At 54.1% G+C, this 20,935-nt stretch overlaps 1 protein-coding gene across 2 annotated transcripts; it reads left to right on the forward strand.

Moving 5' to 3' along the window:
* Positions 1-162: 162 nt before the first annotated feature.
* On the forward strand, positions 163-20,741 carry ENOX2 (ecto-NOX disulfide-thiol exchanger 2). Of its 2 annotated transcripts, XM_030448934.1 has the most exons (15): positions 163-229; positions 5,732-5,836; positions 6,290-6,421; positions 7,255-7,410; positions 7,972-8,178; positions 8,650-8,883; positions 9,473-9,685; positions 11,147-11,253; positions 14,197-14,311; positions 14,449-14,630; positions 14,902-15,009; positions 15,614-15,670; positions 16,807-16,915; positions 17,353-17,438; positions 18,980-20,741. In XM_030448934.1, exons 3-15 carry the CDS (start codon positions 6,325-6,327, stop codon positions 19,109-19,111), a joined length of 1,803 nt encoding a protein of 600 aa, XP_030304794.1. In that variant the 5' UTR covers positions 163-229; positions 5,732-5,836; positions 6,290-6,324; the 3' UTR covers positions 19,112-20,741. The 2 variants fall into 2 exon arrangements, with proteins under 2 accessions (XP_030304794.1, XP_008498280.1); XM_008500058.2 differs by lacking the exon at positions 163-229 and having other exon boundaries at positions 6,287-6,421.
* Positions 20,742-20,935: the final 194 nt, after the last annotated feature.

Raw genomic sequence — 20,935 nt, forward strand, 5'->3', positions numbered from 1 at the left:
GTCAGCCAATGGGCGGTGACAGCCAATGGGCGGTGTCAGCCAATGGGAGATGTCAGCCAATGGGCGGTGTCAGCCAATGGGAGGTGTCAGCCAATGGGCGGTGACAGCCAATGGGCGGTGACAGCCAATGGGCGGTGACAGCCAATGGGCGGTGTCAGCCAATGGGCGGGCGCTGTGGGCGGGGCGGGCGCTCCATGATGGCGGCGGCGCGGTCGGTGGGTTCGGTTCGGTGAGTGCGGGCCCGGGGCGGGAGAACCGCGGGGAGGGGAGGGGAGAGCGGTGACTGCGGTGAACGCGGTCCGGGCGGGGCTGCCCCTCCCTCCCCTCCCCGCGCTGTGCGGGGCCGTGCGGGCCCCGAGCGCCTCGTGGGGCCGGACTGGACTGGACTGGACCGGACCGGACCGGAGCGCGGTTCTCTTCTGCGGGTGGTTCCGGCCCGGTCCATCCCGCCTGGAGAGCGGGGGGGCGGCAGCGGGGGCTCGGGATGTCCCGTCCTGTGCCCCAGCTCTGCGGAGCTTCACCCTGGCCGTGAAGCGGGCCGAACCGGGCCGGGGTGGGTGTGAGCTGTCCCGGGTGTGCCCAGCCCCGGGAGGTGCCGCCTGCCCGGTGTGTCCCCAGGGCCTCTCCTGAGCGGGGCTCTGCCCGGTGCTGCCCAGCCCTCCCAGGCAGCGGGGTTGGGTTCGGGTGTGCCGGTACCGGTATCGTGCACGCCGCTCCTGGGCTGTGACCCGCAGGCACCGCAGCCCCGTCCTTAACCCCTGCCCGCAGCCTGACCCCAGCGCTGCCCCAGCTCTCTGGCTGCTGCTGCTGTCTCTGAGGTTCGGCTCCGGTGCCGGCCCGGTCCAGCGGGCTCCGGTGCTGGGCTCCTCAGTCCCCACCCGTCCCGCCTCCCCAGCCCCCCCTGCACAGCTCCCGGGTCAGGCGCTGGGGTTCGGGGGGAGGCAGCAGGGCCCCCCCCCCAGCCCCCCCTCCTCACCCCCTGCCCACCCGCTGCCCCCGGGGGGGTTTCTGTCCCCCCTGCCCCTCAGGCCCAGGCTCCCGGTGCCGGTACCGGTCCCAGCTGCTGTCAGGTCGGGTTTCTTGGGTTCAGGCCATGGTTTTGGTGTGGGTGACTTGAGCTCTCCGAGGAGGGGAAGCTCAATCTCTGAGGAATGCCCAGGGTTAGGTGTTGCTGCGGAGGCATTCCCAGCACCTTCCAAACAGGGTGTGAGATTGCTCCACTAATCCCACGCTTTCCTGCCGGGATTCCCCCTCTCCCTGGTCCAGGTGTTTGCAGTGGGGCTGTGCAGTGACCCCGATGGCAGCTCTGCTGAACTTTGCTTTGGGATTTTCCTCCTTTTTTTTTCTTTTATTTTTTTTTTTCCCCTTTTCCTTTGTTTCCCCAGTGGGTCTCTGCAGTTTGTCCTCTCCCCCTTTTCCTGGTGGGTTTCTCCTCCCAGCCTTTCACAAATGTATTTCTGACACCCTGAGCTTTTCTGAAGCACAGGAATTTCTCTCTGGGCCGTGTGGGGTTGGCAGGATGGGGGGGGGATGTGCCCAAGGAGCTGCCTGGGGACAGCAGTGTCCCCTCTGAGCTCTCCCCCGGGAGACAGAGGACAAGCTGCTTGTCCCCTGTAAGCCCTGTGCTGGCACAGAACTGTTCCTGGGTGTTGAGCGGGGAGGGAAGGTGGTTTGGCAGTCGTGTCAGTGTCCCAGAGAAGCCCCAGGGAGAGTTTATTGTTCTGGGGTGATGGTTGGGTTGGTGGGGTCTGTGCTGTGCCTCGGGGTCACAGAGGAGAGGGACTCCTCGTGTCTCTGTCTTTCCTCCCTGGCCCCTGCCAGGACCAGGAGCTCTCCTGGAGGGGGTTCCCTGTCAGAGCCCAGCTGCCAGGTGGGCACAGGGACTGCCCCTTGCCATTGAGGATTACCAGAATGCCACCTCCCCGTGCCCAGGCAGCTCAGCCCAGGCATGCAGACAGAGTTTGTTTCGCTGCCTGCCAGCTCCGGGCAGCAGGGATGCCTGGAATCCCTTCCACATTCAGCTCTCCTGGCTGCTAATCTCCCCCTGCTCCTCCACCTCCAGCCCGGGCTGAGACTGATGGTGACACCTGCAGCTGCCCCTGGCCAGCCCCAGCCCCTGCCCTGCCTGCCCACACTGCCCCGGGTGCTGCTCCTCTCCTCAGCACCCAGCTTGCCTTTTGTGGAGCTGGCAGGGGAGCTGCTGCCAGCCTGGGGGCTCAGCCCCGGGCTCCTGTCTCCGGGGGTGGCAGAGGGGGCTGAGATCCTGAGCTGTGGTCAGCATCCTGCCATGTTCCTGGTGCCATACACAGGTAAAACGTCTGGGTTTGGGTGCTTGTGCCACCCTCAGAGCCTCGGTTATCCCTCTGCTCTGCCCTCCTTGCTCCGTGCTGCTCCTGGGGTGTTCCCTGGGAGCAGGCTGTGTGTGTGCTCCGCGGGCAGGTTGGGTCCTGGGGCTCCTCTTGATTTCTAAATTGTGTTTTTTACCGCGCAGAAAAGGCAAAGGGCAGGGCAGGGCAGGGCTCACTTCTTGTGTTTGCCAGTGCTGGCAGAAGGAAAATCTGTATTTATAGCAAAGCCTGTGTCAGCCCATAGCTGGGGTTCCTCTGGATGCTGGGTAGGAGGGAGGCTGGGGCAGTGGGCAGGGTCTCTGGGGGTGTCCGGAGTCAGACACCAGAATGCTCTCAGCTGTGTGGAGGTGTCAGGGGACCTGCTACCGGCTTTGCTTTATTTTATTTTATTTTTTTTTTTGAGCTACTGGGGTGAGATTTGTGTTCCTGCTTTTGATGAGCTGTTTGGGGGCAGTCACACTGCCAGGAGCAGAGGGGGGGATCCCATCAGTGTCCCCCCCTCCTGCCCTGCCTGGGCTGCTGCCTGTGCCCCCGCGTGGTGCCGGGCCGGCCCACAGCTCCTGGGCTGGTTCCGCTGAACACCGGGTCCCCGGAGGGCAGTGGGCACAGCTCCTGCACTGGGAGCCCCCGGGAGCTGCTCTGCAGGGCGGGGGCTGTGAAACCCCCTGCCCAGCTCCTGGCAGAGCTAATGGTCTGTGACTCGGTGTGAATCAGAGCTTTTCATCATTCCTCTTTTCCTTTTTTCTCCCTTTTTTCCTCCCCTTTTTCCCCCCCCCCTTTTTCCCCCCCCTTTTTTCCCCCCCCTTTTTTCCCCCCCCCTTTTTCCCCCCCCCTTTTTTCCCCCCCCCCTTTTTTCCCCCCCCCCCCTTTTTCCCCCCCCCCTTTTTCCCCCCCCCCCTTTTTCCCCCCCCCTTTTCCCCCCTTTTCCCCCCCCCTTTTTCCCCCCCCCTTTTTCCCCCCCCCTTTTCCCCCCCCCCCCCTTTTTCCCCCCCTTTTCCCCCCCTTCCCCCCCTTTTCCCCCCCCCCTTTTTTCCCCCCCCCCTTTTTCCCCCCCCTTTTGTTACCCCCCTTTTGTTTCCCCCCTTTTGTTTCCCCCCTTTTGTTTCCCCCCCTTTTGTTTCCCCCCCTTTTGTTTCCCCCCCTTTTTTTTCTGTTGTTTTATTTTTTCCTGGCCCCCAAGGCAGTGGCTCTGGCAGGAGCAGTTGGTTGCAGAATGAAGCCCTGGTACAGGCCCCCCTGAGGGGAGGTACTTCCCATGGTTGATGCCTGGGACTTGAAGATCTTTCCTGCCTCTTCAGCCCCTTTCTGGACGTGTTCTGTGGAAGGTTCTGTGCCTCTGGTACCAGCAGGGCCCTGGGTCAGGGCTGCCCCAGGGAGCAGCAGGGCTGTCCTGGCATCCCCCCAGGGGTGAGGATCATCCCCAGCACTGCTGCTGCCCAGGGCCTGACAGGGGCTTGTTTCCTGCTCACCTTTCAGCATCTTCACTGTTATCCTGATTCCTTTTCCTAGTGAGGAATCTCCTGCTCCAGGCTGCTCCTGACACAGCTGTCTGGTCCCTAGGAGGAGGAGGAGGAAGAGGAGGAGGACAGACACCTCCAGCTCCCCTCTGACACTGCAGTGAGTGGGGTCTCTCCTCCTCCTCCTCTCCCCTTGCTTTCTCCACTGACATCTGCTGATTTCTGCCTTCCCTGCCTGGCTCTCCGCAGAGCTGAGTGAAAGCCTGAGGCTTGTTCCTGGCCTGGTGGTCCCCTCCTGAGCCCAGAATAGCCAGGGATGCTGAGTTAAGGTCAGCAGGAAGGAACAGTGCTTGTGCTCACGTCTCCTGGTCGTGGTGGCTGATCCTGCCAGCTCCCCTCCTGCTCCTGCTCTGCTCCCAGGGCACAGCTTCCCTTCAGCTTCAGCCTTCCCTGCCTGTTCCTGCTGGGATGTGCCTGGAGCTGGAGCTGCAATGGCAGAAGAGGTTCTGGTTCTGCAAGGTGGCTGCTTTCCATGGGTTTAGGGTTTGTAGGGTGGGAGCTCTGCCCTAACCAGGAGTTTCTTGCTCTGCAGTGCACTCACTGCAGCTCTCCTCTCTGCCTTGCTTTAGTTCTTGGAGCAAACTCTGTGCTGCAGGGAGGCAGTGGGCAGGGTGAGCACTTCTTGTGCTTGGGACCGTGAGGCTGGACCTGGTAGTGGTGCCTTCATCACACCCTGCATGCTCACCCTGGGCATTAATCTGACACCATGGACCTGTACCAGCACAAAAAATATTGCAGCATTCGTGCCTGGGGGTCATGTGTTGCATCTGCTGGAGACCATATCTGGTTACACCTGATGGGGAGCCCGTAAATAATAAACATTTGGGGAGTGGGATGGCTGTGCAGGGCTGGAGCAAGTCCACAGCCTGCTCCCCTGGGAGCATCTGCTTTGTCTTTAAGGTGCTTTTTTTGGGTTTGCCCCAGACCTCTCCTCATCTGTGGGACAGCAGAGCACCCAGCTTGGGGGCCACCCAGCTTGGGGAGCACCCAGCTCTGCAGGTGTTGCAGTGCCTGGCTGGGGTGCCTGTGTCTGATGGTGCTGAGGGTGTGTGTGTGCCTGCAGCCCCTCTGCAGGTGGGTGTTGGGATGATGTGTGTCAGCTCTCTGGAGTTGGTTGGTGCTGAGGCTCTGTTTATGATCTGCTGCACTTGAAATTTGCTTTCCCTTGCCCCAGTGAACACTTTGGGGTGTTTAAGCAGCAGCACTGTAGGCATCTGGTGGCCTCAGGCATGACATCTTGTTGCCAGCTGAACAGTACTTATTTTTTTGGCTTCTTGTATTCTCACCTTTCAGCAGCTCAGGGAGTTGCCCCTCTGGGCTCTCTGTGTCCACTCTCTTGTCTGTTTACAGCCAGACACAGCACCCGTGTTTATTAACAGCTTCTGGGAAGTGGAATCCTCCAGAACACCGTGGCTGGAGGAGGGTTTGGTCCAAACCCCTCAGCCCTTTGGTGCTTTGAGACAGCACAGTTCTCATCTCTGGAGTTGTGCTGATGGCCCCCTGGGGCACACAAGCATCTCTTGAACTGTGGCTGCTTTTATCCCTTTGGTGGCTCCACAGAAGTATTTATTTGGTGCTTTGTTGTTTGTTCTTCATTGGCTGATCAGAGTTTGCTGAGGCAGAGGTAAATCAGAGTGTGTTGGAGTGTCCCTCTGCTCTGGCATCCTGCAGTGCTGGATGTGGCAGGAGGGATGGTGGAGGTGCTGGGGGATGAAGTGCTGGGCAGCAGGAGCACCCTCTGGGGGTGACATTCTGCAGTGGTGCCAGTGTCACCCTCCCCCGGGGCTCGTGCCTTGGGGACACTTCCCTTCAGTGCTGCCTCCCCAGCAGTGTCAGGGCAGTCACTGGCTGTGTTTTCCTCCCCAGGCTTCCCCCCTCTCTCCTTTGACCCCTCCAGCAGCAGCCCCGACAGCCCAGCCCAGGATGGGAGCCCCCCGGGCAGCCAGAGGGGGAGAGCAAAGCTTCCTCCAGGTGAGCAGCGTGGCAGCTGGGGGCTGGGCACTGAGGGGGTGTCCCCGTGGGCCTGGGGGGAGGTGGTGGTGCTCTGGTTCCGTGCTGAGGTGTGGGCTGGTGGTTCTGGCAGCCAGACCTGGGCCCTGGTTCCGTGCTTGCAGGGGCTTTGGGGGAGTGCTCGCGGCTGTTGCCCTGCAAAACAAAAGCAACCTCTGTGGCATTTATTTATTTTTTAAGCTTTGTGGAATCTCTGCTCCATCCCAGTAGATTTATCCTTTTTTTTTCTGAGTGGGCAGTAGCTCAGTATTTAAGTCGTGGCTGTAATGACAAGCACAGGCAGGCTGGCCCGGAGGAGCTGGGAGTTTTTCCCTGTTAGGTTGAGATCTGGGTTTGGATGCTGATGCTGCAGAGCCTTGGGCAATGTAGGTCCTGCAGAACTGAGCTGCTGATCACTTCCTCTCCTCTCAGCAGATGGTGGCACAGATCTGAGTCTGGACTCCATTCCGATGGGATTGCCAATGTCAGACCCAACCGCCTGGGCCACAGCCATGAACAACCTGGGGATGGCTCCCATGGGCATGACAGGACAGCCCCTCCTGCCTGGTATGGGGCTCCCTGGGCTCTGCACACCCCTGCTTTCCAGCCTCTCCTTGGGAAGAACCTGGTTTAGTTGGGTCAGACAAACAAAAAGCATTAATGGGCCCTGTTTGCATTAGTGCCTGTCAGTGGTTTGTGCAGAGGCTGCTGTGGGATGTCAGGGGAAATGAGAAGACATGGGGTTTGGTGCAAACAATGGTTACTGTGGGCTGCCTGAAGGAATTCTGCAGGGGGCTGCAGGGGAGGGTCCCACACAGAGCTCGGGAACGTGTGACATCAAGTGACATGTTATTCTAGCTGGACTAGAGCTGTGTGGAAGGAAGGATGGGAGGGAGATGAATAGGAAAGCAAGAGGGCAGTAAAATGGATGTGGCAGAAATTAATGGAGGTTTCTGCTCCAGAAATGACCACCCTGCAGTCTGGATGGGCATGGGCAAGTCATCCCAGCCAGTGTTTGTTACAGAGCTCCTGTAGGAACAGACTGGGCTCTGCCTGGTTTCTCAGCAGTGCAGGAAGCCTGAGCATCAAAATCCTGACATGAAATCACTGGTTTGGTGCTTTACTGCATTGAGCACTTGAGAAGGATGCTGTTTCCTGCCTGAATCACATTGCCTGCTCACCTGCGGAGGGAGCAGCTGTGTTGGCAGCACCTTGCAGTCCCACTTCTGCTCTTGTGGAATTCTCCAGAATTACAGAATGCGAAGGGACTGAATTCAGAGGCACTCTGCAACTCCTGAGCACACACACATTGCTTCCCCAATACTTGCAACTGAACAAGCAGGTGCTGTACGAGTCCAAAGCGTTGTCTGACTGACTCCTGTGTCCTCTTCCCTGTTTAGATTTTGACCCTGCTCTTGGGATGATGACTGGGATCCCTCCCATCAACCCCATGATGCCAGGCTTGGGGATAGTCCCCCCTCCCATCCCTCCGGACATGCCTGCTGCCAAGGAGATCATTCACTGCAAAAGCTGCACTCTCTTCCCACCCAACCCACGTCAGTGCCTGTTGATGGTTCCTCCTGTTCTGCCTGTCTGTGTAGGAATAGCTCTGTGTGTGTGTGTGTGTGTGTGTGTACATATAGATGTATTTATAGAAAAAGAAGTGTGTGAGAGAAGAGCCACTATGATGCTCTGGGGCAAGTCAGTGTGACAGCTGCTGGCAAGCAGGTGACAGTGACTCTTGTCACTGAGTGACTAAATGGGTCAGGGCTGGGAAACCAAGTGTTCCAGTCCTGGGATGTTTGAACTCTCATCTCCACAGCCTGACCCCTGCCTGTATCCTCTAAGGCTTTGCAGACATCTGCAGAGCTTTTGGAGGTCAGGGAACTGGTCTGTGCTCTGGGCTTTGCAGAATGTGGTGAAAGGAGAGTAAAGGCAGTTGGAAATAAGGCAGAAAACTGCATAAGGAATAAGGTTTGAAATTCTTAGAGGAATAAGGAATTTTTATTCTTGGAAGCCAGGAAGGTGTGGACACCCTCAGGAGGGGTGGGCAGATGAAAGGAACGTGTGCTGACAAACCCAAACCCAACCCAAGTGATCTCTCTTGCTCTCTTCAGACCTTCCCCCTCCAGCCACCAGGGAGAGGCCCCCCGGGTGCAAGACAGTGTTTGTGGGGGGTCTGCCTGAGAACGGGACAGAGCAGATCATCATGGAGGTGTTTGAGCAGTGTGGGGAGGTCATCGCCATCCGCAAGGGCAAGAAGAATTTCTGCCACATCCGCTTTGCTGAGGAGTTCATGGTGGACAAGGCCCTCTACCTCTCAGGTGGGTGTCTGGGCAGCTCAGGAGGTGGTGACACAATCAGACCTGCTTGGCTTTGCTGCCATTGGAGGGGTTGCTTGCTGTTCTTTTTCTGCTGCAGTTGCTTTTCTGCTTAAATACTCAAAACCAAGTCCTGCTGGGAGAGAGCAGTGCTGGTGCCTGGGTGCTGCAGACCTCTGCAAAACGTTGGGATGGGACTGAGTCCATCCCTCTCTTACCTGGAGAGGAGAGCTGCTGGAGTCCAGCAGCTGATGCTTGAGGGTCTCACTGCCATCCGTGTGTGCAGAGCTGGGTTTGGTCCCACAGCCCCAGGACGTGGGGGTGTTCTGGGGAGGCAGAGCCCCTGTCAGCTCTGGCTGTGATGTGCAGAGCAGCACCAGGAGCATCTCTGCCCTCGGCTCTTCTGCACGGGGCTGTCTGGCTCTGTCGGCTGGAGAGCTGTGTCCAGGGTCAGTCGCCTGCCCTCCCTGCCAGGCTACCGCATCAGGCTGGGCTCCAGCACTGACAAGAAGGACACGGGGAGGCTGCACGTGGACTTTGCCCAGGCTCGGGATGATCTCTACGAGTGGGAGTGCAAGCAGCGGATGCTGGCGCGGGAGGAGCGGCACCGGCGGCGCCTGGAGGAGGATCGCTTCCGAGCCCCCTCCCCACCCCCGGTGGTCCACTACTCCGACCACGAGTGCAGTGTGGTGGCTGAGAAACTGAAAGGTAAGGGGGTCTGCAGGCCACAGCCACCCTGCTGGTGGTGCTAGGGCAGAGGTTTGTATTCTCCTGTTGTCTTCCTGCTGAACGGGAATGATGGTGCCTCTGAACTCACGGAGCCCCCAGCCTCACACAGCAGCTCTCCCGGCCATTTTTGTTCATAAGTGTCAAATCAAACCCATACATGAGTACAGTGCTTTCTTCCAAACCATTTGTGTTTAGGTTGAAAGGTCTAGTGTAAGTCCTCAGACCTCCCTTGAAGCCTACGCCCCGTGCATGGCCTGATTCCTTTGGAGCTGGAGGGTGTTCTCTGTCACAGAAGTGGACATCTGAACAGGCACGGGAAGTTTTGCCCCTGGTTTCCAACAGTTGGTCCTTCTCCTTGACAGAGGGTTTGCTCCATCAGCTTGGTGTTAGCCTCTCCTTCCTTTCCAGAAGCCTTTTATTCAGATAATACCGTGGTGGCTGCAAGATCTGTGATTAGCCACCAGCCCAGAGCATGTTCCCTGTTGGAAGAGAGCAGTTCAGCAGCACCAGGGAGAAGTTTGCAAAGCTGTGCTTCTCATGTGTAAGGGTGTCTCTGTCCTTGCTGCAGATGAAACAAAGTTCTTGGAAGCCATACAGACCTTGCTGACCTGGATAGAGCGTGGAGAGGTGAACAGGAGGACAGCCAACAACTTCTACTCCATGATCCAGTCGGCCAACAGTCACGTTCGCAGGCTGGTGAATGAGAAAGCAGCACATGAGAAAGAGATGGAGGAAGCTAAAGACAAGTTCAAACTGGCTCTCTCAGGGATTCTGGTTCAGTGTGAGTAGTGTTTGCACACTGAGTGTTGCTTCTCTGTTGCTGTAGGGAAAATGGTTTAATTTCTAGGGTCTGGAAGGGCCCTGCTAAAAGGGCTTCAGGAAAAGCAGCAGCAGTGGCTTCTGTGCAGCTGCAGTCAACCTGCAAGTGTAGATCAAAGTTTCTGGGGATGCTTTTTAATGGAGTAAGGGTCTGTGTGTGGGGGGAGCAGAGAATGAATGCTTCTTTTTTTTTACTCTCTAATTATACTAATATAATTATTAGTAGTTCTCTCATCTTTTTCACCTCATCTTCTGTGCACACAAGGTAAGTTCTGGTAATCTGGTGCCTCAGCGAGGTGTGCAGGATTTATTCACCAAAGGTAGGATGCAGCAGAGTGTTCCCAACACCTCGTTCTCCCTCACACCTGAAGACCTGGTGCAGAGCAGCATTTCCAGCCTGGGTCTTTCAAATCCCAGTTCTTCATTGAACCTTGAAATCAAGGAAGAGGCACGGGCTGTTAGTTCTGAGTTGTGATTTGTTCCTCAAACACTTACACTCCTTCCACTCCCTCTTCTTCAGTTAAGTCTTTACTTTTCAGAGTCCATTCTTAAGTTTTGGCTTTATATTCAATAATTTTGGCTATTATTTGTTTGATACTTTATTATTACTATTTTTAATGTTATGTTTTTAAAAATTCCATTCATGGTAAAAACTGTGGGCACACGGTCCAGAGGGGAATCCAGTGAGTACTGCAGAGTAAGTAGCACCAGAGAGCAGTGTGAAACTCTGCTCTGTAAATCACCCACTGGTTTCTCAGCCACTCTTGGGTTACTCTAACCAGCAGAGAGCTGATGTTTTTTTCTTAGAATTACAGCTGCTTCAACATCACAAGTGTAAAATCAGGTAGATGTGCTGTCTGCTGCTGGGTGAGCTCTTGCCCCAGGAGAGGCACATTGTATTTCTAAAAAACTCTGCAAATTTTCTAGAAAAAAATACTTTAGAAGGAGTAAACCCCAGGAACAACAACAAAAAAATAAGCTGGAATCCTTTTTCTGTAGTCCACCTGGGGGGCTGCAGTGGTGCTCAGGCCCTGCTCCCAGCAGGCAGGAGAACATCCCAAGTGCCAGCTCTCATTTGGACTGAACCATCCCGTGTGCCTCTGGGCACATTCCTGACACCCTGGGCAGTGTGTTGGAGTGTTTCTCAGGTCACAGTGTGCCTGCCTCTTGGCCCCTGGGAAGCAGAGGCCGTTTCCACAGTCAGTCCTTCCTCTGAGCCTTGGGCACTGGGCTGGTGAAGCCCTGACTCTTCTTTCCAGGCACAGAGTCCCTTTCCTGAGTGTAGCTGCAGCACAGTACAGTGTTATAAGAAAAGGTCAGCCAAACCACCTGCCTGATTCCACTTTTTTACTCCTTTACTCCTCTTGTTCGCCCTCTCTGGATGATATTCTGGCCTGATTTGACTGCTGATTTGATACTACAGTCGAGCAGATAGTGGCCGTGTACCATTCTGCCTCCAAACAAAAGGCTTGGGACCATTTCACGAAAGCTCAGCGTAAGAACATCAGCGTGTGGTGCAAACAAGCAGAGGTTGGTAATTTTTTTCTTGTGTTAGATCCTCCAGCACGGTCTCTTTCTTGTCAGGGTATTGATGTTAAGTTTGCACAATGGTCACGTGGATAACACCACCTTAATTCACAGTGTGAGATGGGAATTACTCATCTCTTGTGCTGCAGGTAATGACTTTTCTCTTGGTGTTCATGTTCCATTGGGATCTGTATGCTGGTTGAAATTGTGCCCAATCATAATAATGATAATTGATCAGTTTTCTGATGGTTTTATTCTTAAAGCAAGGGGGATTTCTAGAGAGATGTGTTTTTTTTTAAAAAAAAAAAGAGCAAACATCTAAGCATCATCTGAGATTGAATGCTTGGTGACAGTGTGAGTGAAATACAGGGTTTAGGGGTGGGGACAGGGATGGGGTTGAACCCATAGTGGAAGAAGGGATGCCACTCAAACTGCTCCTCCTGCAAGAGGAAGAATCTCTGTCTCATATCTGATCTAATCCAATCCTGGTGGGGTCAGGCACAACGTCAGAAGGAGTAAAGCTCAGGTAAAGAGAGGCTGGTAAGGGACAGTGATGGGTGGGGGACATTTGTCCTGTAGTCTGCAATGGAATTTCTGCTGCCTTCTGCCCCCTGTCCCACTGCTGCCTGCATCTGGCAGCAGAGCCTGTCCTGATGTTTGAGGGAGGAGGTTACTGTGCTTGTGGGGAGCTACCAGGAGGGCAGAAAGCCCTGTGCAGGGTCACCTGCTCAGAGTTCACATCATTTCTCTCTCCCTTCCCTACAAAGGTTAATGCTCCCAGTGACAGCAGAAGTATTGTCACCCTGGCTAGGAATAGCCTTGAAGGCAAGAGCAAGAAATTGTGGTTTTCTTGCTCATTAAGCTTTTAAAGTAGGGTGGAGCCTGAATCAGTTTTTACCACTGACAGTAAAGACTTCTTTGAAGTAGTAGGACTCAGATCTGAAGTGTAGAAAAGAATTGCTGTGAAAACCACCTGCCTTTTATCCTAACCCAGGGAGACACAGCAGTGCTCAGAAACTCTTTATTCACTGCAGGAACGAGAGCAGGTCGGAGCTGATCTTGTCATTTATGTCTCAAAAATAAGGCAAAGCAGATGCTTTCTCATCTCAGCATAACCTTAAGAAGGTTTCCAGCCTGGTGGGTTGGCAGTGTTCAGCAGTGCTGGGAATGTCAGTCAGTGTGGATGGGGCTGGAAAGGAGCTGAGCCTTTGGCAGTGGGGTCTCAGCCCTCCCCTGACAGATGTGTGGGCAGCCCCAAGGGTCTTGGCCGTGGTTCCTTCAGGTTTGGGTGAGAAATCTTGCTCTGCCTGCTACCTGTGGGGTTTCATTTCATTTCCCTTGGTTGGGAAGCCAAGGCTGTGGGCTGCTGGACCTCATCGTGTGGCTTTGCAGAGCCCACCCAGTGCAGCCAGCAGGGAATGTGCCCTCGTGGGGTGGGGAAAGGAGGCACTGACTGAGGCTGTGCTTGCCTGGTGCTGCCCAGGAGTGTTCCTAAGACAAGTTCTTGGGCTCCCAGTTGGGGACTGGACTCAGTGCTCTCCCCATGAGCCTGCACGTCTGGGGCTTGCTTTCCAAATCCCACTGAGTCAAACCTTTCCTGGTGGCTGAAGGAGGAGCTTTGGTTTTACACCTGAGGAGCCAGGTGGAGAGTTGGGTCCGGGTCCTGCTATGAGCCCTGGTGCTCCTCTTCTTTCCTGCTTGCTGTGGCTGGGGTGGGAGCATGCCCTCTGCTCGGAGCTCTCTGTTGGTCCAAGGTAAGTTCTCCTGGTGGGAAGAGGCTGTCAGCCCACTGGTGAGGTCTCTTCCAGGAGTTCTTGCTGCTGGGCTCAGCCTGCTGGGCTTCCCCGGCTTGGGGTCTCCTCTTGAAGCGAGCTGGACCCACAAGATGCATCTTTTTGGTGTGGAGTTTAATCCCATGGCTCAGAGCATGGGAGGAAAGCCTGGCAGAAGCTCAGGGAGTGTGCTGGGGAGGTGTGAGGCCAGGCCAGGGTTTTATTTTGGTCAGTGGTGACTTGAGGTGGTTTGCCCAGGCAGTGGCAGCAGGTCTGATGCCTGCAGGCAGCTCTGGAAGTGTGAGAGCTGGGGGGGGCACCATGCTGGGGAGCTGCCAGCCAGCACCTTCCCTGTGTACAACAGCTTTGCCTCAGTGTTTGGTGTCTCTGCTGTTGCTGTTGGGTGCTGGTGAGCCCTGGCCTGGGCTGGCAAGCAGAGTTGATCAAAGTTTCAGGCCATTAGAGTAAAATCTACAAGAGATTCCAAAACAAATCTTCTTTTCCCCTGTGGCTGTGCCTGGGGTGTACAGTCTGGGGGGTGCTCTGGTCAGTAAGTACCCCTGACAGCTCTGCTCCTTCCTGACCCCAAATGTGGGCTGAGGGGAGGATGGAGAGTGGAGCTGGAGGGTTTATTGATGAATAGATGATGGTCAGATGTCAACTGATGACTGAATGGTAATGAAAAGGTAATCAAGTGGCCATGAAGCACTAACCAAGTGGTAATTAAACAGGGAGGTGGCAGTGGTCACTGTAAGTTGTAAGCTTAGAGTGTTAAGCTGTAGCTTTAGCTTTATGTATATATGTTGCTAGCACATAACACACTTCTTGGTGTAATGTAAAATGTAAAATACCTCTTTATAGGTATCAGATGCCAGGGGAAGGGTCTCTTGAGGGATCACCTGCAGAAGTATCCCTGCTCCAGGAGCTGAGCAGGCTCAGGGGGCTGCAGATACCTGAAGTGTTGGGTGATGGGCAAGTCAGTAACACCAGCACTGAGCTGTGATAGGGACTGTCCCTGACCTAGCAGTCTGTGCTCATTTTTCCTTCATCAATTTCCCCTTTCTTGTACCATGGAGTTGTGTTTTGCAGGCTTAGTTTTTCAGCATCTTTTTATCCCACCAGCCTGTTCCTTGTAACCTGTATTTAGAAACCCCCCCTGCTTTCTGAACCTTAGGAAATCCGTAACATTCACAATGATGAGCTGATGGGTATTCGAAGAGAGGAGGAGATGGAAATGTCTGATGAAGAAATAGAAGATCCATCAGAGATGAAAGAAACAGAAGAATCAGGTAGAATAATTTTTTCACAGCTCGGAGCTGCTGTGTACTGGTTGGGGCTCTTCCCCCTCCTCCCTCCCCTTCCAGGGTCTCTTCCCCCCCAGGAACTCCTCACCCCCATGTTTCTGAGTGCTGCTCCTGTTCTGCAGCCCTGGTGTCCCAGGTGGAAGCCCTGAAGGAGGAGAACGACAGCCTGCGCTGGCAGCTGGACGCCTACCGCAACGAGGTGGAGCTGCTGAAGCAGGAGCAGGGCAAGGCCAGCAGGGATGAGGACACCACCAAGGAGCAGCAGATGAAGCTTCTGCAGCAGGCTCTGCAGGGGATGCAGAAGGTGGGCCCAGAAGCAGTCCAGCACCTGCTTTGTTTCAGGGCTAGTGAAGGTTTATTGATGGAGCAGCTGCTGACAAAGTTACCCTCTGCATGCTCATAGGCTTTTCCAAGGTGCATTTAGAAAATATGCCTTCTTGTTGTGGACTTGGCCTTTTAATTGTGTTGATTGATCCCTCTGGTCTTCCTGGAAAAAATCCTTGTTCAATTGGTATGATTTAAACAGTGGGAGGTGAAAGGCAGGTTAAGAACTGAGCTTCTCTCTTCTCTTCCAGCACCTTTTGAAAGTACAAGAGGAATACAAAAAGAGAGAAGCTGAGCTAGAAAAAGTGAGAGAAGAAAAACTGAAAATGGAAACATTATTAGAAAGCCTGAAGGAGCAGGTATGTGCCACCCCAGGACTGCCTGATGCTCAGCAGTAAATCCAGTACTGGGGTTCCATGGTCCATCACGAGCTCAGGGAAGGACAGAGCATAGAAAACTCCCAGCCTGGGCTTAGAAGCACTTGTCTTTGGAGAGCTGGGAAGAATTTCCTGCCAAACTGGGAGATGTGCATCAGTAATGAAGTTGTCACCTGCTTTGTGTACCAGAAATATGATCAATTATTTTAATTCTCAAACATTTGTTTTAGGTTTGCATTTCAGGAACATGTTTTGATCCAAGCTCCATAAAACACTGTTGAATTGAAAGTTTTTCTCCAGCGTTAAAATCTTCTTAATGCTTGCTGGATTTATTCCCAACATAAATACAATATGTTTTGGTGTAAACAAGAACCATTTCCCAGCACTTTCAATGATGCCCAGAGAGCCAAATCTGAAGCCTTGTCTCAGATATTCAATCTTTATCCTCACCCTTTTCTGCCAGGAGCTGGGAGGTTAAGAAATGTCTTTGTAGTAACTAAAAGTGGCTTTTTATCCCAGCAGTATTGGGTGCCTGATATCAAAGAACAGAAATCAGTAATCTTTCCTTTGCTTTACCTCCCTGTAGCAAAGCATGGCAGATGAAGAGGACAAGGAGAGAGATACAAGTGACTGTCAGGGCAATGTGAGTCCAACAGTTTCTTTCCTGCTACCTCAGTCAGAATATCTTACTGAGAGGAGAAATGACACCTCATTAGGAGAGTGAGCAACTTTTTAAGGTTTGGTTGGTGTATACAGACCTTTTCTCTGCACAAATTAAAATCAAGTTATCCATTGGGAGCAGCTTCTGGCTGGAAGATCAGTGGGTACTTGCAATGTTGTGGTGCAGAAATGGGGTTTGGTCTGCAGGGTGACAGAGCTGAGCTGCCCAAACCCCTGGGGGTCACCAGGACAAAGAGGCAGCTGCCAGTGTGACACTGAGCTCCAGACCCTCTGTCTGCTCCACAGGAGCTTCAGGCTGTTCCGTTTCCCTGCAGAAGCAGAGCACAGCCTGCTCAGGCCAGGAGTGCAGCTTCACTCCTGGGTGGTTGAGAACTCCACTGGCATCAGAAGCTGAGCAAATCCAAGGGACCTTTTTTTCTGTCTGTGTTACTGGCCCAAGTCCCATCCCTTCCACTAGTGACTGAAGGCTATTGCCAATTATAGCTCTGTTCCTCTCAGACCACTGGAATTCCACATAAAACTGAGGAATAAAAGGAAGTCCTGCTTTTAGTGCACTCAGCAGCTCTTTGCATTGCTGCCCTGTCTTTATTTTGGGGATAATAAATGATGCAAAACTGTTTTAATTCAGTAGCCCAAACCCAAGTCGAAGACAGTCTGATCCTTAACCCTCTGGGTAATCACATTGCCTCAGTTTAGACATCTGGAAAATAAACATCTGCATCTGAATTAGTCACTGCAAGGCTTTCTTTCTCCTCTGCTTTTTCTTTTATTGCTTAAAATAAGCCCTTCTCCAGCAGAGGTCAGACCAGTGGACAGGGCTGACAAAGTGTCTGTTGTGGCATCTTGCCTCATCTCTTGGGCTTTTAACCTGGCCTGGTCATTCAGACACAGCAGCAGGAACACAGCTGGGCTTTGCTGGAAGCATTTTCAAAATAAACAGTAGAGAAGAGCAATGCCAGGAATGCAGTGAGACAGGGAAACAAAAATACAGACTCGGGTGAGTCTGAGGGAGCTGCTGCTCAATGGGGGGGTGAGGGTGCTGGAGCCTGGGACAGAATCCTGCTGGGGTCTGGAATGGGCCCTGTGGTTTTCCTGCAGGAGAGCAGCACCTCCAGAGCTTGTTCCTGCAGCCAGGAGAAGGAGTGTCCTGTGGAGAAGACCCTGAGCACCAGCCCTGTGAGGTCTGAACGAGAGGTTCTGTTGGTTGGTGAGTCCTGGAGTGGGGCCAGGGGGCTGGGGTGGCCTCACTGCTCCCTCTGTCCCTTTGGTTACACCAAGGGGGGAGGGCGGGAGTCTGGAACCTGGGGAAGCCTCCAGCTTGGCTTGGGGTCAGGGTTTCCCCTGGGCCATGGTGCTGTGCTGTCAGTGCAGTCCCACACGGGCAGGGGGAGGGTGTGGGGGCACATCCTGCAGTGCAAGCTGCTCTCCTGGAGAGACAGCTCAGGTGTGTGATGAGCTCAGCCTGGGCTCAGCACTGAGCAGCTGCACTGCCTTGTTGGTGCTTTGCAACCTCCCTGCCAAAGCCCTCCCTCTCCTTACAGCCAAAAGTGCCCTGTTAGGTCCCTCCTGCTGTGCCCCTGGTAAGAGGGAGCTGGTGTTGCCAGCTGGCTCAGAGGGCTGATGTCTGTGGCCTTCCTCTCACAGGAATCATTTCAACATTTCTCCACGTGCACCCCTTTGGAGCAAGCATCGAGTACATCTGCTCCTACCTGCAACGTCTGGACAGCAAAGTAGGTGACCCAGCACTCCCAGCCCGGCTCTGCCTCCCCAGGGACCTCTGCAGTGTCTGTCACTTGGGATGATCTGAAAGGGGCCAAGAGAAGGGCTGAGCTCTCTCAGAATCACAGATGGATCACCAGATCTGTCACTGGATCAGGTTGCTCAGCTGCTGGCTGAGCCCTCGGGCAGCCAAACCTGAACCTACACAGAGCTGATGGGCCTGGCTGAGCCTGCTCAGGCTTCAAGGGACCCCTCTGCCCGTAGCTGTGTTTTGCAGCAGTGAATTCCATCTTTAAAAGAACCCCCATGTCAAATTTATTTCTGTTTATTCTGTTGGAGCTCTGCCTTTGGTTCCCCTTATCCTCATGGCCTCCAAGGCAGAGAGCAAACAACCCTCCTCTTGTGTACTGTTTATTGCCTCACAGCATCTGCCACTGTTTGTATATATTCTCCATAAAGTCAGCAGTCATACTGGTTTTGTGGCTCTGAGCAAAGTGTTTCTGTATTTCTCAACTTGTGGCCCTTCACTGAGCATTTTTAGTCTCTATTTTGATGCTGTCCATGAGGCCATTTTTAGGAGGGAGCTGTGCCAAGGGCCTTGGGCTGCTAACCACAGCCCCTGCCTCAGGGGTCAGTGCTAAGGAGAGGATATTGAGTCCTGGGGACAAGAAGGGCAGTGACAGGAGCAGACCCCAGGGAGCTGCTGGATCCCACAGTGTTTCTGTGTGCTGCTGGCTTCAGGTCCTGGCCAGAGCAGATGGGGAGGGACTGTGCAAAGGCTTGGGCAGGCTCAAGGAAATGCATCTCATTCCTCTGCTGCTCCTCACTTCCCTTGTCTTTCTGAAGTGCCCCAGGAACAGGGACTTGCCAGCACAGGAGTCATCTCTGCTGACTGCATCTCTCTCGGCTGCTGTTTAGAACTGTTTGGTTTTCCCTGCTCTGAGGAGGAGCAGCTCCCTGGCCTGCCTTGGCCAGGCTCAGTCCAGACCTTTAAAGTCACAGCTGATAATTTGTCCTTTCATTTGAGTTCTGCAGCTGTCTGGGAGGTGAGCAGCTGCCTTTATTTTGCTTTGGAGCTCCTACAGAAAGGCCCTGGTGTCACTGACCTGGCTGCTGGCACTGCTCCTCTGGGCTCCATGGTGTGGGAAAGGGCTAAAAAGGGTCACTGGAGGCTCCTGCAGTGAGCTTTGCAGAGAGGCCCCGGGCACCCTGTAACCTCTGCACGGGTGTCAGGTGTTTTAGTGTTCCCTGACACATCATCTGTGCCTGCCCCCCGTGAGAGATTTTCCCATTTGTTCTTCAGGTTACACCTTGGCTCTTGCACCTCCCTCTTGATCACTGCAGGAGCTGGGTTCTTGTTGGGTGCTGCTTTTAACATCTGGCAGATCTTTGGGCTTGAGTTCAGGTCAGAACAGGACCTGGTTTGCTGAGGCTGGCTGCAGGAGGGGAAGAAGATGAAATATCCTTGTGTTTGTGTATTGCCAGTCACTGCACAGCTCCCATCACCAAAACTCTCTTGGTTTTCAGCAAGGTTTCCCTTCTCTCCCCCCAGATCTGCACAGCAGAGGTGGAAGTCCTCATGACTCGCCTGCAGAACACCTTCAGGCAGGAGCTGAGTGGGGTTGGGGCCAGCCTAGAGAAAAGGTGGAAGTTCTGTGGCTTCGAGGGACTGAAAATGACCTGAGCTTTGTGTTACCATGGAAACCAGCAGCAGGATGGGTGTGCTGAGAACACCTGGGATGCCTCTGCCCCCTGTCTATGATGTTACCTTGCAGGCACCACGGACTCAGGTGGGACAATGTCCCTGTGAAACCAAGGCCAGAGCAGCACTGGAAGAAACATCAAGTTCTGCAGCTACTTTAATCATTTTTTTGTTAATAGGCAAGTACTGTTCAACATATTTTGGGCAAGACGTTCATGTCTGGTGTTTCTGAGCACAGCCTGTTGACTCTATGTTTTGCCCATGTTGTATTTGTAGTGTGTGCCCAGACCTCTCCTCCCATCCCTTCCTTTTGCTGGTAGGAACTGCCACAGACTGTCTGCTGAAGCCACAACAAAGAAGCATTTTTGGGTTTTTTTAGGCATCTCTGTGATTAGAAATTGGGGTATGTGTAAAGAGAAGAAGATTTAGATGGCTCAGAGCTCTGAGCCCTGCAGTTGATTCTTTTTCATGCTCTTTTTTTCCCTGCTGATGGTTTCACTGTGAAGCTACAGTGGAGGCAGCATCTCAGGACCTGAGTGTGTTTCTGGCAGTGCCACTGGTGGTCTGTGCATGGCAGACTCAGTCTGTAAAGTTTGGGTTTTTTTTTTTTACACAGGAAGGGGTATTTTAATTCCCTCTTGATCTGGGTGGAGCAGAGTTGCCTGCAGCAGACTCTTTCAGTAGTGGCTCACCAACAAATTTCTCCACCCACTTTGTTTGGAGCCTGAGCTTCTGGAAGTGCTGCAGGCACCACAGACTTTCCTGCTCCTGAATCTTCCCAGAGGCTCAGTAAATGCCAGGCTGCTCCTCACCCCTCTGCAGAAGGTTTGTAAGGTGTAGGGTAAAATGGATCCAGCCTGTCCAGGTCCCTCTGGAGAGCCTCCAGCCCATCAGGTTCCCATGGTTTGCTGCTGCTTCATGATTTCCAGCTCCTGCTGCTTGCTGCCCACCCTGCCTGCCTCCGTGTGGATGCTCTGCAGTTGGGCTGTTGGTTCCAGCACCTCTTTTGAGGGAGAAGCCCTGATTCCTACCTGACTGTTCTCAGGCACTTCCCTGGGTTCTGCTACATCAACAACCCCTGGAGCAGTGGGAAGGAGCTCACCAAACACTGGCCAAAACCTCCCAAATCCTGCTGGTGTGACCAGGCTTGGAACCAGGTATTTGATCTGCTGGCTGTTCCTGCTCCATTCCCTGCAACTGGAGGGGGCAGAGGAGGGCACTGCCTGGGCTCTGAGCCCTCAGCCACCCCTCCCATGGCCCTGAAGTCTCTTGGTTGCCCTTGGACTTCTCACTGCATCTTCATTGCTGCCTGCCTGAAGGATCAACAATGGACAACAACCTCCTGGGGGAGCTGGGGTGGTGGTGGGGCTGAGCCTTGGGCACTTTGGTGGTGGAGCAGGAAGGTTGTTCTGTGGGGCGGGGGGAGGGAGTGGAGCTGAGCCCCCACCCAGGGTGCAGCTGGGGGGATGGCTCAGAGGAGCTCCCCTGGCTTCTGACACCCAAGGCTTGCCACACAGACACCAGCTGCAAAACCTTCTACAGAAACCTTCTGAATAGTTGTGTCACTGCAGGCAAATGTATTTTTAAGGAATAAACGATTTTTATGAGCAAATCTTTGCCCTGCTGCTTTTTTTTTGTTTGTTCTCACCCAGCTGGTGCTGCCTGCACCAGGAGCAGAGTTCTCCATCCCCAGCCCTCTGCCAAGCTGAGGCTTCACCGAGGTTGCAGTGAACCTCAGGAGCACTCACAGGTACCAGGCCAGGCAGTGCTGAGAGGCAAAGGGCTCTGCAGGGTGTGAGTGGGTCT

Source organism: Calypte anna, chromosome 4, assembly GCF_003957555.1.
Source record: "Calypte anna isolate BGI_N300 chromosome 4, bCalAnn1_v1.p, whole genome shotgun sequence".
Lineage (NCBI taxonomy): Eukaryota > Metazoa > Chordata > Aves > Apodiformes > Trochilidae > Calypte > Calypte anna.

Excerpts from the sequence above, each read along its gene's own strand:
- ENOX2 (XM_030448934.1), top strand. The coding sequence starts at position 6,325 with ATGGGATTGCCAATGTCAGACCCAACCGCCTGGGCCACAGCCATGAAC. Across the intron at positions 9,686-11,146 it reads CTCAGGGATTCTGGTTCAGT|TCGAGCAGATAGTGGCCGTG; the intron begins GTGAGTAGTGTT and ends TTGATACTACAG. Across the intron at positions 14,631-14,901 it reads CTCTGCAGGGGATGCAGAAG|CACCTTTTGAAAGTACAAGA; the intron begins GTGGGCCCAGAA and ends CTTCTCTTCCAG.